The sequence below is a fragment of the Rhinolophus sinicus genome, linkage group LG07 (assembly GCF_036562045.2).
Source record: "Rhinolophus sinicus isolate RSC01 linkage group LG07, ASM3656204v1, whole genome shotgun sequence".
Taxonomy (NCBI): Eukaryota; Metazoa; Chordata; class Mammalia; order Chiroptera; family Rhinolophidae; genus Rhinolophus; species Rhinolophus sinicus.
In genome coordinates, this window is record NC_133757.1 from 4,517,414 (window position 1) to 4,533,754 (window position 16,341).

A 16,341-nucleotide genomic window follows, 5' to 3' on the forward strand; every position below is an offset into this window, starting at 1 on the left:
CGCCAAACTCCTGCTTACATCAGGGAGGCAGAGCTCTGGGCCAGGGACCGGCTCTGTCTTCAAGAAAGACATTGGGAGTCACCCACCCATGTGGTCACCCCCATGGCTTTCAACGTGGGGAGGGAGAGTTATCGGAGGTAGGGAGCATCATTGCCTAAAGCCGGGAGGAAGCTGCCAGCAGAGTTTGTGTGTGGACTCAGAACACAGCGCTGGTGCCTGTCACCTGCTCTCTCCTGGCCCAACCCTTCATCCAAGGTCTGGAATTTCCACATCTGAATTACTGGTCTAACAGACAAGGTACGAAAAACCGTGAAATAAAATGAGAAGGGGTAGATGATGCGTCTGCGTTTCTAAATGACATTCAGAGCCCATCATTTTCAGCATTGTGTAGCTATGCAGTGGATTCTGTGTATGGAGAGAGACAGTGCCACATAATTTGGCAGGAAACACGCACCCGTCCTTCAGAGATGAGGTCTTATATAGATGCTCTATCACACGCTGAGCGTTTCCTACTATTTTGCTCCCCTGATCTTTCCAACAACCCTATAAGTGGCAGGTATTATTATTCCAGTTTTTCTCCTGGGGAAAGTGAGGTCAGGGCGGTGAGGGGTCTTCTCACGGCTGAGTGGGGACAGGGCCCTGCCTAAGCCAGTGCTTTCCCTGCCGGGCGGCACCCAGGGCTCCCTGACAGCCCCGTCTCCAGTGCCCGCTTGCAGCCATCGCTGCTTCTGTGCCAGAGTTCTCTTTTTCACTTGAATGTGTTTCTTATCTTCTCCGGGGCTGAGGTCACTCTTTGCGTCGTAGGAGTCTGCTCTTGTTCCTGGCAAGAAAAAGCCGGAATTGTGAGAAGCAGCCACTGTCACTCCGAGTTCCTCTGTACCGCGTCCTGTAAATAATTTATTTGGATGGTGAGGGCCTGAGACTGAAAGCATATGGATTCTCACCGTCCGTAACCGGGTGAAGTCTGTGTTCAGAGCTTGAATGCAGCGGACGAGAGAGATGTGTCTTTGAAATCAGAGAGGACTTGGAATGACCGGAGAACACAGGTGGCAGCGCCGGCGACGGATGGACAGCAGCAAGAAGGAGTCTTTTTATGGCCCATGAGGTCATCCTCAAGAGGTCCACATACATTCCCTGCACGCGTTGCAGCTGGGGCATGGGGACCAGGAACCGTGGAGCTGAGAAGCTACAGGAGAGGTCGGAGCCCGGGCACTCCCCAAGTCCCTCCTGCTGCACTCAATACCGGGATTAAACAAAGAAAAGTGTGTCTGCCAGGCTGGCGAGCCCAAGTCACAAGATTGCGAGTATCATGCAGCACCCTGGAATTCCTACCAAAACTCATCAGAACGGCTACACTGCCCGCCACGCGGAAACAGCCGTGTACCGGACTTTCCAGATAAAAACGTTTAGTACAGAGTTGAAAAACCATGTGATGGTCATGGATTTCGTGAAGAGCAACTGGTTTCCCTCCCAGAGAAGAGCCAAAGTTTGTATCATCCATATGTATCAAGGCCTGAAGACAGCTGAGCAGACAGCCAGCAGACATGAGGTATGGCGGGCGGAACTGGGGCTGGGAGCGGTGGGGCGCACACCTAAGTCAGAGAAATGGAGGTGCTGCTCGTCAGACAGTTCAGATGGTCTGTCTGGACTAATAAATTAATCATCTGTTTTCGTTCTCCTAAGGGATTTGGAAAAGGCTTTCTCATCCCTTAATGTATTTCAGTGTTTGAAATATGGGACCGGGAGAAGCTTATCTGATGAATGTAATTTACACCTGACACATGTCTGCATTTGCAAACATTTATTAGTGCTCCAAAGAGTTGGATAATTTGTATCCACATGTAGTAACCACAGTACATTTCTGTGAGTTAAATGTTCTTAGTACTGTACATTTGCAATCATCTGTCTTTAAAAACAAATTCCAAATTTGTTTCCTGATGTGTTCATGCAGGAGAATAGCCATGACTTGGCTTGATCCAGTTAAAATAGAATGATTTAAATTAGGCCGGTAAGAATGGTCTTTTATTTTTTGAGGGGGAGCTCAGATTTTCAAGCAGAGACTATTTTTGTGGGGGGAAAGGAGAACTTTGGGGATTTAGAATGGCAAAGTGAAATAAACAAATCACTCTGAAACATCCGTCTTCTGCAACTAGTATAAGCCACAAGCAGTTGTCTTTCAGAAAGTAAACACGCATGAAATCCGATCAGTTCTTTATTGTACGTGGAATAAATTATGAATGACATTGTAATTGACTCCCATGTAGCTCACTTACCCATCTTTTTGGATAAATGCAACATGCAGATTGCTAATGTTTTATGAAAAGGTAACCTTTCTGAATATTGATGCTATTATTAGGAAAGCTTCCCATGAATGCTGGCAACTACTCCCCATCTTTTGTTCCCCACACTGGCTTCCTTATTCCAGGGCAATGTGAGAACCTGTTCTGCAGGGTTCAGGGCAGGCTTCTTCCAGTTCCAGCCCTGGGATTGTGAATTTCCATGTTCACAACAGAGACATAAAGGCCACAGAAATAATGGCATTAATTAAATTCAGTAATAGTTGTTCATTAGTTCATTGCCCAATCAACCAGAGCAAAGGTGTGCAATTAGAGTATAATTGAAAGAAACCAGAGATGTTATTATTCACAAGTAATTAATAGGATGGGGACAGAATTTCATCATTGCATAATTTTCATCGAGGTTATTTTTCAGTCCTCCAGAGAGAGAGAAACTTGTTGAATTACATCCTTTTGCTTTTTACAAAAGTGTTCATGGCTTCATTTTAAACCCGAAGTAGCAAAGATCAGCTCTTGCATCCCCATTTGTTTTTCATGCATAGAACTTCACTCATTCCTAAAGCAATACTGAAGATAACGATGTGGAAAGGGGCATCTTTGCAGGAGGCTGTAAAAACCTCCCAGTATCCTGACAGCCAGAGCTACACCCTTTTTGCAGCCCACCTCCACTGAAGGCATTACCAGTTACAGCCAACAGTCGAGGGTGTGTGCCTGCTTCTTGAATGTGACCTATAGTCTAAGGTTTTATGCTAACATGAGTCTGAGACCCGTCCCACAGCAATCAGGCTGGTCAGCTGCCTGGTCCTCACCGTGACCTGAGACGTGGTCCAGGTAGGGCTTGCCTCTTCCGCTCAAGGGCAGGTCAAGTTGAAAACTATCTAATAGAATCTGCGGTTCCTTTCCCTCTGAATTCTGAGCTGTCTTCTTTTAGTAGCAAACATTTCAGAATCTAAAATATTCCTTATCCATTGAACTGTTCAGATTGTTCCCACCAGGGCATGTCAGCACCATTCAGATTAGGAAACCCAAGAAAAAAGGCAACTTCCTCGCTCAGTTTCCACGTTGCGTTGATGACAGGGCCCAATTAGCAGCCCTGGGGCCTGTTAGACTTGGCCCACTGACCCCTTCTGTCTCTCAGGCTACAAGGCCATCGGTTAATCTGTGCAGACTTTGCCCGTAAAGCACTCGATGGGGTGAAAAATGAGCAAGGTCCCTGGAATGAATTCAGTGCACGAAGGTGCGTGATTACAGATGCTGGCTGGTGCTTTAGTAAAAGTGAGCTGGGGAGATTTTTTTTCTGTAAAAACTCTGTGGGTTTCCAGTCCTTCCCATGAAGGCCTGCTACTCTGTTTGAGTGGAGTTCAAGGTCTTTCGACGGGCATTTTTCTAACCCTGTGGCCTTGGCGCTGAGCTGCGTTCACACCTGGAGATGCTGCCTCTTTTCTGAGGCAAGCAGTGACCCAGCCTAACTCTGGCCACACTCATCCCCTTCCGTAAACTGTCTTCTGATAGGAAGGACCAGCTCACCTGCGATGCCCAGAGGTCACTAGGTTTGGGAGCCGATGGTGGGGAGGGTGCTAGGATCCGGTCTCCATGTTTGCAAAGCCTTGATCCCTGCTGACTCCACAATGCCCCAAATTATTAAACACAGTGTGTTGAGGGCTGTTCTCTCCCTGCGTGCATATCTGATCAATTTCAGACATCACAATAGCCGTGACTGGGCAATGGGAGGGGCCTGTGTTTGAGTTCTGGCCGCCGTCCACACGGCGAGCACGCCCACGTTCTCACTTTCCTGGGGGAGCATAGATGGTTTCACCAGCTTCCGCAGGGAATCTGCATGGATTTCAGGTGAGCTCGCCTCCCAGAGTTTGCATGTGAGTCGCCGTCTCTTAATTGATCGTTGAGACCTTTCTGATGACGGACGCTGGCTGGGGCACGCAAGCCGAGGTTTGCCCATCTGTCTTTCTATAGCTGACACTTTCTAATACATTTAATCATGAAATGAGCCAGGGAAAGCTTCTGTATTTGGTAATTGCCATTTGGCTGCACCTCTTCAAGATTTCTCAAGCTACTATCATTTTGATCTCCCCCCTTCCTACTCATTTTTCAAAAATTTTATTTAGCTAGTGATACCTAATTCTGGCCAAATATTAGTAAGAATCATGGTGAATTTTGATTTAAAAAAAAATTATGATGTACAAAAATTTTCTCATATTTAATCTCTGCATTTTGATGAGTTAGGACATGACATGCACCCATGATGTTATCACCACAGTCAAGGTACTACACACATCCATCACCTCTGGGAATGTCCTTGTGTTCTTTTGCGGGTTTCCTTTTTGTTTGCTGTTTGGTGGTAAGAAGAGTTCATACGAGGTGTCTTCTCAGCATGTTTTAAAGTGCACAATGCCATAGTGTGCAGCAGAGGTCGAGAACTTACCCTCTTGCATAACTGAAGGTTTATCCCCATGAGGCCACAACTCCCCGTGTCCCCCTCCCTCAGCCCCTGGCAACACCGTTCTGTTTTCTGCTTCTATGAATTGAACTGGTTTAGATGACGCATAAAAGTGGGATCATGCAGAATTTATCCTGCTGTGAGTGGCTTATTTCACTCAGCGTCCTGTCCTCTACTTCACCCGTGTTGTCACCACTGGTAGGCCCGCCTCCTTGCTAAGGCTCAGTAATATTCCACTGTGTGTATAACATTTTCTTTGTCTGTTCATCTGTCAATGGACATTGTTTGCTTCTTTATGGTGAACTTTTAAAAATGACATAAGCCCGTAGCCCAGCCAAGGCCACTGTGACCCAGGGCAGGTGTTTGATTGTGTTGCAGTCCTTGAAAGAGCCTTGAACTTTGTTCGGGAATGAGGCTGTTACCTGAAAACAGTGTGATTCTTCTGAGGCTTCTCTGAAGACTTTCGTCTAGGGCAGCGGTCCTCAGTCAGGAGTGATTTTACCCCCGGGGATATCTGGTAATGTCTGGAGGCACTGTGGTGTGACAACTCGGAAAAGATGCTACTGAAACCTGTGGGGTAGAGACCAGGGAAGCTGCTCCATATCCTAAGTACCCAGGACAGCCTTCTGCCCCCCACAACACAGCCTAGCCCAGCCTGAAATGGCCGGATGTGGAGGCTGACAAGCCCTGATCCACGGCTGCCACCCCCACTGTAACAGCATGAACCTGGGAGGACCCTGCTTCCTGCGGTGCCCTTTCCACCAGGGCCAGTGGGGATGTAACTGTTTCCATCTCTGGATGGGGTCCTGGAAGTGCCCTTCTGACTCTCCTGGCTTCAGGTTGTTTTTCTCTCAAGCTCGTGCGAATCAAGATTCAGCCAAGACTTGACGAGCCCCTTGCAAGTTGCGAGAACTTTCTTTCCTTGCATTCTCTCTTCTTCAGTATTTGGTCACACACATTCTAGCTGGCTCAGCCTGTCTGCATCTGATCTGTGCCTCTGGACTCAGTGAGACCCAGGGCCCTCCACTTTCTCCTTCGGCTCTGCAGCCTGGAAACTGCCCCCAGGTGGGGACAATTGTAGGGCTCACCTCTCCCATTTCCTCTCTCGCCAGGCCCACAGCCCCACAAGGCTTACTGCCCAAGGTCTGGAAACCATTGCTTCAGAGCTTTTGTCTGGTTACTCCCACATGGCCGGAAGTGGAAGTCTCCCCGTGGGGTTCGGATGTCCCACCAGGGGCAAGAAGTGCCACTCTGGGCTTTGATGAATGTTTTCCAGCGCTTGGGGTGAGCCCTTAGGTCATATGAAATAAAAGCACTCAAATTTTAAGTTGCTTGGGCTTCAAGATAACTTTATTCAGGGAATAAAGAAGGCACTGAGACCAAACAGGAGGTAGAACAAACATTCCCTTTCTCCTTGCAGTTATCAAAAGGCGCAGTACAATGTACTCGGTCCCAAACCAAGCCAAAGAGATTGAGCCAGATGAGAGTCTCACTTTTCTTCCGGAAGTCTTGGCCTCCAGGCGATGTTTTTGCCTGGAGATGCTGGTGTTCTGGCAGCAGCGAAGGCTCTGGGCCCTCCAGAGTGGGGAGGGTTGAGAAAAGGCCCTTTTCTAAAGGACAGTACATATTTCCATTGGCTTAGCCACCAGCGGACAGCTCAGGACCTCCTGCCTCTTCCCTGTGCTCCTCTTAGGAGCCTCGGCCACTCACCTCCGTGGACAATGGCTGGTAGCCTCCATCCCCCAAGCAACTCAGAGAGCAGTTACCCAACCGGCCCTGAACTGAATGCACAGCTGTCATTCAGAGGCCCCCCTGTCCTGTTGACAGTTGCAAATTCCATCGTTGACAAGAGACTGTTGAGAATGCGAGTTCGTACCCATCCGAATCTTGCCTGACGAAGACACGACTAAGGCAAGAAATATTATGGGGCATTTTTCATGTAAGACGCACCCTCCCTCAGGAGACCTACAGGGATCTAAATGCAATCTTAGCACCTCATAAAGCATGAAATGGCCCTCATGCGTTAGTGTCCTTCAGAATCCTCAGGAGAACTTTCTAAGCATGCAGAGCCCCAGGCTCTGGGCAGGGTGGTGTCCAGAAATCTATGTTTTTAGCATGGGAACTATGTCATTCTGATGCAGGTCTGACACCCTGATCTGGAAGTTCCAGATCAGTATTTCTCAACCGCATAGACCTAGGAGAGAAGGACAGAGAGGCTTATGTGAGTTGCCTGTGTTGAGGAAGCTGGTGTGAAGGGGCATGGGTGTGGGGGAGGGGAGAGACATCAGAGAGGGCCTGGTGAGGGCTGGACCATTGTGTGCGAGGAGAGTGGGGGGCAGAGATGTCACAAAAGGGCCTGCTGTTGGGTGATCCCTGAATCGCCTCATTGATCCTCACCACAGCTGTGGGAGGCACATGAGCCCTGTTTTTCCAAAGAAAAACTTCTGTGAGGCCCAGAGAGATGGGGCAGACTGCCCAGGGATGCAGTCAGGACTGGCAGAAGGAGGATTCTACCTCAATTATGTTCCACTCTGGGGGAGATGGCGGGAAAGCAGCATTTGTCCTGATGCAATAGCTGGGACCCCGGAATATTCAGAGTTGACGATACAGAATCAAGTGGTAAGGGACAGGTACAGAGCCCTGACTCTCTCTCTCCTTCTGCCTTAGGCATCTTTCTGCCCAGGGCTCTTTCACGAAGCACCTCCTACTGGTTCCTGGGCCCCCACTGTGTTCCCATTACCCTCGGTTTCTGCTGAGCCAGGTTCTCTTCCTTCTCTAATGGAGCAAATGGATGAAAGAAGAAATGTTGGGCTGGCTTGTTTTAAAATATATACAGAGGTTACCAAAAAAATGTATACACATTTTTAGAAAGGAAAAAGCTGTATTAAAATTACGCTGATGGTAACCACTTTGAACACCTCTTGTAATTGCAGAAGTCAACGTGACTTGTGTGTTCATCTTTTGTTGTCGGTATATATTGAGTATTACAATTTTAATAGTTCTTTTCCTTTCTTAAAATGTGTATCCATTTTTTTTTGGCACCCTCTGTATCTAGTAGGTCAAGGACCCCAGTCCTGCTCATCATAGGGTGAGGGAGGTGTCATTCCGATGAGTGCTGAGTTGGGGTGTCGGCACGGAGCCCTAGACCCACAGAACTCAGCAAGAGTGCACAGGGAGGGAAACGTTTACGCATGCTCTTCATGGAAGATTGGGAGTTTTTCATGTCAGGCAGAGGAAGTGAGAATATGGGGCAAAGAGTGGGGACATCTCAGGCAGAAGGATTAGCAACTTCTGGATGGTGGCAGAGGAAGGAAGAACCTGAACAGAACCCAGTAGACTCTAGAATTGCAGCTAGAATTTGAAAGACAGCGTTCCTGAGAGGAGGGAGCCAGGCAGAAAATGAACTCCAGAAGGCTGGTTCAGGTTCCATCGGGGCTGTGGAGAAAAGCCAGTCTGTGCTGTGAAACTCCCTGAGGCCAAAGAACTGGCAGATGAGGAACAGTTACTGGGAAGCTACACGATGGACAGTCCTCCGAGCTCACCCAGGGCCAAGGATCATCCTAGTTCCCCACCATCCTGAACACAGAGACTTCATTGAATATAAGGGAGGTTCAGTAGAGATTCTGGAAGGCTCATGGCTTGGACGTATGCTGAACTATCTCTAGAGTAAAGGCTACTCTAGATTTACCCTATAACAATGTTACAAACAATTCTTCAAAGAATCAAGTAGTCCCTCAAGTAGTTTAACTGCCTGCCAGAACAAAGTTCAACATTCTTTAAAAGATTACAACAAAATCCAGCAAGCAATAATGTACAATTAAAAATGTCTGGCGTCCGTCTGGAAAAAGCTTGCTAGACATTGAAAGAAGCAGGAAAGTATGACTCTTCACCAGGAGAAATTATGGATAATAGAAGGAGATCTATAAATGACAGTGATGATGAAATTAGCACGCAAAGACTTTTAAAACAGCTATTATAAACACATGGTTTCCCTTTAAATTCAAGGATTTAAGGGACAATATCACCGGAATAGGGAGAGAAACAGTTGATATAAAAATGAAGCAAACTGAACTTGTAGAGAAGAAAATAAATGACACTATGTGAAATGGAAATTTTACTAGATGGGATTAACAGGAAATTGGATGCTACAGAAGAAAAGATCAGTAAGATTTCTAAACTGAAGATGAGAGAGAGAGCGCAGAGCCTGAATGACCTACAGGACAATATCAACACCAAGAGATCCTACACACATGTAATTAGAGTCGCAGAGAGAGTGAGGAGGGGTGAGGGCAGAAAAAAGATTTGAAGAAATAATGGCTAAAACATTTCTTGTCAAGTATACGAGGTATGATCACAAAATATGGTGAATGTTTAAATTTAAAAAAATATTACAGTAAAAGGCACATTGCCATTCATCCCCCTCAAAATACCCCCCCTTATTTTCAACACACTTATCCCATCGTTCTTGCCACTTTCTGAAGCAGTTCTGGAAGTCCTCCTTCGTGAGTGTCTTTAATTGCGCTCTCATGGCTGCCTCGATGTCCTGAATCATTTTGACTTTGGGGAAAAGCTAGAAGTCGCACGGTGCCAGATCCAGTGAATAAGGTGGATGAGGACACACCATAATGTTTTTATTTGACAGAAATTTCCATGTACCAAAAGTAATATGTGACACAGAGCATTGTCATAATGGAGGATGAAACCGTTTGCCCATTTCTCAGGCTGTTTTCACGCCCATCATTTTCTTAAACGCTCTAATAAGTGCTTATAATATGCAGAGTTCACTGAAGTGTTACTGGATACAAACTAAGCTCACACAATTCCATCACGGTCAGAAAACACCGTGATGTTAGATCTTGATTGACACACTTTTTTCGCACAAGGAGAACTGGGTGATTTCCATTGAGAACCCTGAGCCTTGGTCTCAGGATCATAACCACAGACCCAAGTTTCATCTCCCGTGATGACATGTCTTTAAAAGCTGGAATCTGAAGCAGCACGATCGTGCAACTGCAATGAAATGGACAAACGCTGTTGCATTTGTTTGACAATCAAAATGCAACACTCACTCGCGTCATATTCAAATCTGTTGTTGAAATGCTTTGAATGGAAGCGTAGATGTTCAGATCCTCAGAAATTCCCCTAATAGTCAATCGCCCATTTGATCGAGTCATTTCACGTCCTCTTTCCACATTCTCTTGGGTCTTTGATGCTGCAGTACGTCCTGCTCTCTCCTCCTCCTCCATCGATTCACAGTCATTACGGAATCACTCAAAGCTCTTGTAACCGTCTTCATGGGCACTGGCGCGTCATCATAAGTGAGTTTTCACATGTTGTGTGTTTCGTTAGCACTTTTTAATATTTTTTTGCAGGATTCTGCGGTCCAAGGAATATGTGGTTTCCTTGTGACCGCCCTGTGTAAATTAATCGAGGCAGCTGGCTTCTTTACTTACGACTGAGATAATATCAGTTTAGTGTAGGGTCACAGCTAGTGTAGGATTTTCAGCTCTGATTGGCTGTTATAAAAAGGCAAAACAATCCGGCAGACACTACCTGTAGTCTTCTGTTGCTGTAAAGCAAATTATCACATGCTTAGTGGTTTAAAACAATGCCTATTTATTACCTCACAGTTTTGTAGGTCAGAATTCCTGATGTGAGTGAGCTAGCCCCTCTGCTTAGGAGCTCTCCAGGCTGAATCAAGGTTCCCAATGAGGCTGTGATCTCATGTGAAGCTCAGAGGACTCTTTAAAGATCATGGGTTATTATTAAAAGTCATTTCCTGTGGTCATAGACGGAAGCCCCCATTTTCTCAGCACTCTCAGCCCCTAGAGGTTTTCCTGCATTCTTGTCATGTGGGTCCAGCCACAGGCCAGTCATAACATATTTGTGTGCTTTCTCAAGGCCAGCAAGACAATCTCTGCTGTTTGAATGCTCTGACACCTTTTAGAGACATACCCGATTAGGGCAGGCCCACCAAGTGTAACCTCCCTGTTGAATGACTCAACGCTAACTGATTATCAACTTTAGTTACATCTGTAAAACTCTTGTGCCACATAGCATAACGTAATTGTGGAAGTGCTAGCCCATCATCTTCACAGGTTCTGCTCACACTCAAAGGGAAAAGTATCCAGGGCACATGTACCAATGGGTGGGAATCTTGGGGACCATCTGAGTATTCTGCCAATCACACTATATTGAAAGTTTTTGTATCTGTGCAGAAAAGAAAAGAAAAGGAACTGGAGGCACGTAAGTTAGAGCCTGTGTCTGGGAGCTCCGTGAGGAAAGGTGCCCCTAACCTGCTTAAGCTCACCACTGTGCCCCCAGCAGCAGGTCAGCCTTTAGGAAACATTGTGGAGTACATGTATGAATGAATGAATGCACATGAAGTGTGTTTTACAGGAAAACCTGCGGCCAGAATGAGTGGTGGGTGATGACATCATACATAGAGACCTTCCTGATTCAGTACTTACGTTAGGGTCCCTTAGCGAGCCATTCATTTTTCGGTCACCTGCAGACAGACAGACAGACAGACAGGCAGGAATCAGCTCTAGTCCGTCCAAGTGAAGCTCCACAGTGGAGGTCACTCGCTTTGTCACCCCTTTCATTCATCAAATTCCAAATAGAGAAATTGTTTAATTGCCTTTCTGGGAGTCTAATGTGTATTGCTTCTCCAGCCAGAAAGGACTTGGAGACAGCTCTAAGGATGAGTATCTTGGAAAATATCCAGGATTTAGGAATAATAATGTTTCAGAAAAACAGATAAGGCTGAAGACAAACGGGGGAATTGTTTTTTTGAAGTAGACAACAAATTGTCGTCATCTTGTATCAAAGGCAAGAAGCTACTTCCCAGCAAAGCAGCCTGCAGCCAGCGCCAGTGGCTTGGCCCCTCGGGCGCAGGTGACTCTGATCCAGCTACGCATTCACAGAACTCGTTATTTTAGCTACAAATGTGCTCACGTCCTCACTGATGGGTCCTGGACACTGCTGGCTTCTCAGGGCGGGGCTCTGGGTGAGCTGCTTCTTGTTGCTCTGTCCTTGCAGAGGAAGCCTGCTGAGTGATGAGGGGCTGGGCCAGGTGTGCGACAGGGGCTGGGTCTCTGTTGACAGATATGCAGGGGAGCCCAGGAGTGAAGGGGCCAGGCTGTGTGCTCCCATCTGCTCTGTTGCCCCTGCTGCTGGGTTAATATCCAGGGAGGAAGCTGTTGTGGTCCCGGTGCATGTGTGCTGCTGTGCTGGCTGTCACACAGGGAACAAAAATCTAAGCCTCCAGGAAACCCTCCTACAGTGCACGGTCCCTTCCTCAGGTTTCGCTGTAGCATTTGTGGTACAAAATGGACATGGGGTCCCATGTTTAAAAAGCAGGAAAGATTGGTCATTTAAGATACTAAACTCTATAAATCTTTTATCCTTTCTTCCATTGTCTTTCTCTTGTTTTATCATGGTGTTTTTTATTTGCTATTTCATGTTGGCCTAAGCGGAGAAAAGTCAAAATTTTCAATTGTCACCATGTATTTCACTGTTCACCTTTATATTGTATAATGCCAGTTTTAACGCAAAGATAGAAGCATTTAACTCATATATAGAATTGCAGAAATAATACAATTTTAACTTTTATCGCATGCGTGCATGTATGTATTTCATTCTTACTAGAACAATGGAAACAAACATCTCAGATTTTTATTTCATTCTTTGACACAATCATATTCTACCAACACCCCCTGGCTCAGTCTCACTGCTGAGGAATGAAGAACAGAAAGGAAGTGTGTGTTGCCCTATTTTTCCGTTTCGTTCTGCGACACATTTTCATCACACACGGTTGGCTCACACAGGGACATAGCATGAGTAAGAAGGAATATGATAGGGTTGCCTGGTTACTCCTGGTTCTCAGGAATCTGTTACCTTCTTTTCTGCATTTGACTGCTTTTCTGCATAAGTCTGCTTACAGTGGAAAGCATGACCACTGCGGCGGTCGGCACTCTGCTTAGGGGACCAGAGACTTAATTCTCTTTCCCCATGTTCACTCTGAGTTCCGCTGAACTCCCAGGCATCGTAGGTGGACCCTAATTCCATGATCGAGGAGCCCCCCCGAACACTTTCCGTGCATGGGCCAGCATGGACATCAGCACACACACAAACACTGCGTGTGTCTTTCTGCTCACGTGCACACTCCACTGCCCCATGGGACTTCACTTACAAGGCGCAAGTTCCAAGATAATGCTCTTTAAACATTCAAGATGGCGATGCCAAAGGCACAAGCCACAAAAGGAAACATGGATAACTTGGACTTCATCAAGATGAAGACCTTGTGGTCATCAAAGAATGCTCTCAACAGAATGAGACGGCAACTGGCCTGCAACATGGCTGGACCTGGAGGACATACGCCCCGTGAAATAAGCTCGGCACAAAGGACATGTGTTATTGGACTCCGTTTTTATGAGCTACCTGGAATGGTTAAATTCCCAGACAGAAAGTAGGATGGGGACTGTCAGCGGCTGGGTGGAGGGGGAACAGGGCGTTAGTGTTTAGTGGGGACAGAGTTTCAGTGTGGGGGGATGAAAAAGTTCTGGAGATGAATAGTGGGGATGGTCGCACACCAATGTGAGTGCACTGAATCTCACTGAATTGCTCCCTTAAAACAGCAAGTATTATGTTATGGATATTTCACCATGAGTTGGCAACAGTAAGCTATGCGTGTAGCCCTTCTGACTACCTGTGCACCTGCCCAGGTCTCATGTCTGTGCTGGTCCTGTACTCGCGTGTGTTTATAAAATGCCGAGACAGTTCCCTTTCATTAGATGTGGAGCTCCTGAGATCAGAACCTGTGTCTGATTTCACTCACTAACTCTGTCTGTTGAATTGAAACTCGCAGCTAAATTGGAGCTCATTCATGATACATTAAAACACAGTCAGCCTGGTCCAGGTATAATTCACATGCGTTAATATTCATACATTGTGTAAGTGTACAGTTCCTTTTGTTTTGACAAATGTGTATAGCTGTGTAACCAGTACCAAATCATGACACGGCGTTTCCACCAGGCCAGAAATTTCCCTTGTGCGCTTTGTATCCAAGCCACCCCCACGCCCCAACCTTGCCCCTTGGCCACCACGCATCTGCTTCCTGCCACTTAAATGCTGCCTGGTCCAGCAGGTCCCATTACTGAAATCCTGCAGTGTGTACTTTTTTTGTGACTTTGGTTGAGTTTTTGTTACAAACTTTGATATCTTAATTAAATCGATGATGTTCTATTGAGACTGCAGAGGGGGCAGGGCTTGGGCTCCAGTTCAGGTAAACTTGGATCTTGATCCTGGCTCTGCTGTTTATTAATTCTGACTTGGCGTGAACTCTTCTTACGTCTCCAGCATCAGTTGCTTCATATACAAAATGGAGTTAATAATATTACCATCACCTAGTGCCTTTATGGGACTGAATAAAGTGGTAATAATGAGAATACTTAGGGCCACGCTTGGCTCATTGGAAGAGCTCAGTAACAGTAGTTTATCATATTGATATTGATGTTACTATAACAAGATTACGAAGAATGTTTCCTCACCTTTAGAATGCAATTATAGTGGTACCTTCCTTCTCCAGTCGCCATGGAGATTCCATAATGCCTGGGAAGCCTTCGCAGGCGCCCAGGGCTGAGCTGAGCTGAGCGCTGCAGTGTAGCTGTTATTATTATTCTGTTATAAAGCCATTCTGGACCCGATTCTGCTCTTGCTCACTAAGTAAAAGTCATCACTTCTAATTCTGAGAAGGTGTGAAAGTCAGCTATAAAAAGTGCGCCTTGTACACAGCTTTCTGTCAGGCTGGGTGCAAAAGCAACTAGCAGTGGAAGATAATAAAACCTTCTCCCCACAGGCCCAGGGGAGCCAAAGAACAGGAAATACCTTCGCCTTTTTTTTTTTTTTTTTTTTTTTTTGGTCTCTGTTCCTTTGAAAGAAGAAAAGCAACAGCAATTGACTTAAAAGTCATAAGGTTGGGTGGGTGATTGAATTCTCAGAACTTTCTGAGGTTTACCGAAGTCAGGGTCACTTTATTATATTCGATTTTGGAGTATTTCAAGCAGTTCAGGACTGTAATTGAGGGAAAGGAGAGAGTGACAGTAAACAATTACCAGGGAAGATTCCACACGGCACAAAAAGTGGATTCAGTTTCTAGAATCATCAGCTCACATTTTCAAGTCAGAAGAAAATGTTGCAGATGACAGGAAACAGAATAGAACAGCTGAAAAGAACGCTTAAGGAATCCAGGGAAGTCTATGTCTTTGATATACAAAACAGTTTAGCTAAATTTGACTTTGTAACTGGGTAATTAACATGACTATAGTAGGGAGTTATGTTCCCCCCATGCTTGATGTTTGCATAGAAACCTCCCGCCGTGTGCTTTGTCATTGCTGTTACTCATCTCTGCAAACAGACAGGGACCTGGAGTCCCCTGGTGGGAAAACAGAATGAACTCTCTGTAGACCACTTCTCATTAGGCGGCCAGGGGAGGCTGTCTTCCACAATGTGTCTCACAAGAGGACAGATGATCGAAATAACATATCCTCTTTCCATCCCACTTTGTCTCATTTTCAAGCAGAATCCCATCAGACAACACCCTTACAAACAAAAGTGAAGGAGAAGGCAAGGAGAGATGGGAAGATTGAACTGCGGCATCTTCATTCAGACCCTAACAAGGGAACAATCCTGCCATTTGCAATCAGATAAGGGATATTATCTCCGTAATAAAAGGCAATTGAGAATCTAAATGAAAAATCTGATGCTTTTCATGCTGATTTATTTTAGATTAGAAAAAGTTAAATCAGATGTAAACATGAAGAGATGAAGCATGAAGAGGGAATCATGGCAGAGAGATAAATTTCAGTTTTGAGTTATAGGTGCAGTGTTGCATTAATCAGAAAATATACTGTTGATCTGTAAACTGGTCTGACGTTAATTACTGTTGCAGAAGAGAGTTCAGAAGATTGAATACAAACATGCAACTCTGTCAGAGATCAATCATGCATGTGGATTAGCCATGGAGAGTGTATTTCAGCCCCTAGAGATAACCCATATGCAGTCCAGCCTGGGACCACCCACCACAGCTTGCTATCTGCCCTCTAGTGGGACCTCCATCATTCCCAGGAGAAGGCACTGGGATACTGAAAAGACATGGCCCTCATTCCTGTTCTGCTGTCAGCCCCCTCCAACAATTGTCCTAGAGAAGATCCAGCCAAAGTCCACCGTTGGTCTGACAACCTGGGATATGAGTAGATTCAGAATCTCCTCTGTGTTCTCCATGAACCATCCATGTGTCCAGAGGGCAAAGTAGAGGGGGGATTCTCTTTAGGCCTGGAAATTCCTGTACGCCTCCCTCTTCTTTCCTGGGGCATATGAAGTTTCAGTCCCTGTTTTACTTGCTCAATGCTTCACAAAGCCTGGAGCCATCGCTAACTATCTCTACTCCCCCCCACCACGCACACACAGTAATATGGGGGATGCTGAGAACACCTCATTCTGGGAGAGTCCTTGCTCTGTCATTTAGTAGTTCTATGACCTAGAGCAAATTACCTAATCTCTCCATACCCCAGGGTCCTTATCTAGAAA

At 46.0% G+C, this 16,341-nt stretch overlaps 1 protein-coding gene across 3 annotated transcripts in view; it reads left to right on the forward strand.

Annotated features, from left to right (window-relative positions):
• The first annotated feature begins 596 nt into the window (after positions 1-596).
• The window catches only part of LG07H10orf90 (linkage group 07 C10orf90 homolog), a 190,261-nt gene continuing 174,516 nt past the window's right edge, over positions 597-16,341 (forward strand). Inside the window, exon 1 of one of the 3 annotated variants that reach the window (XM_019728236.2) lies at positions 597-1,549. In XM_019728236.2, coding sequence (XP_019583795.2) covers positions 1,310-1,549 — 240 coding nt within the window. In that variant the 5' untranslated portion in view covers positions 597-1,309. The remainder of the gene's footprint in view (positions 1,550-16,341) is intronic. The other 2 variants (XM_019728237.2, XM_074338815.1) reach the window with 2 other exon arrangements.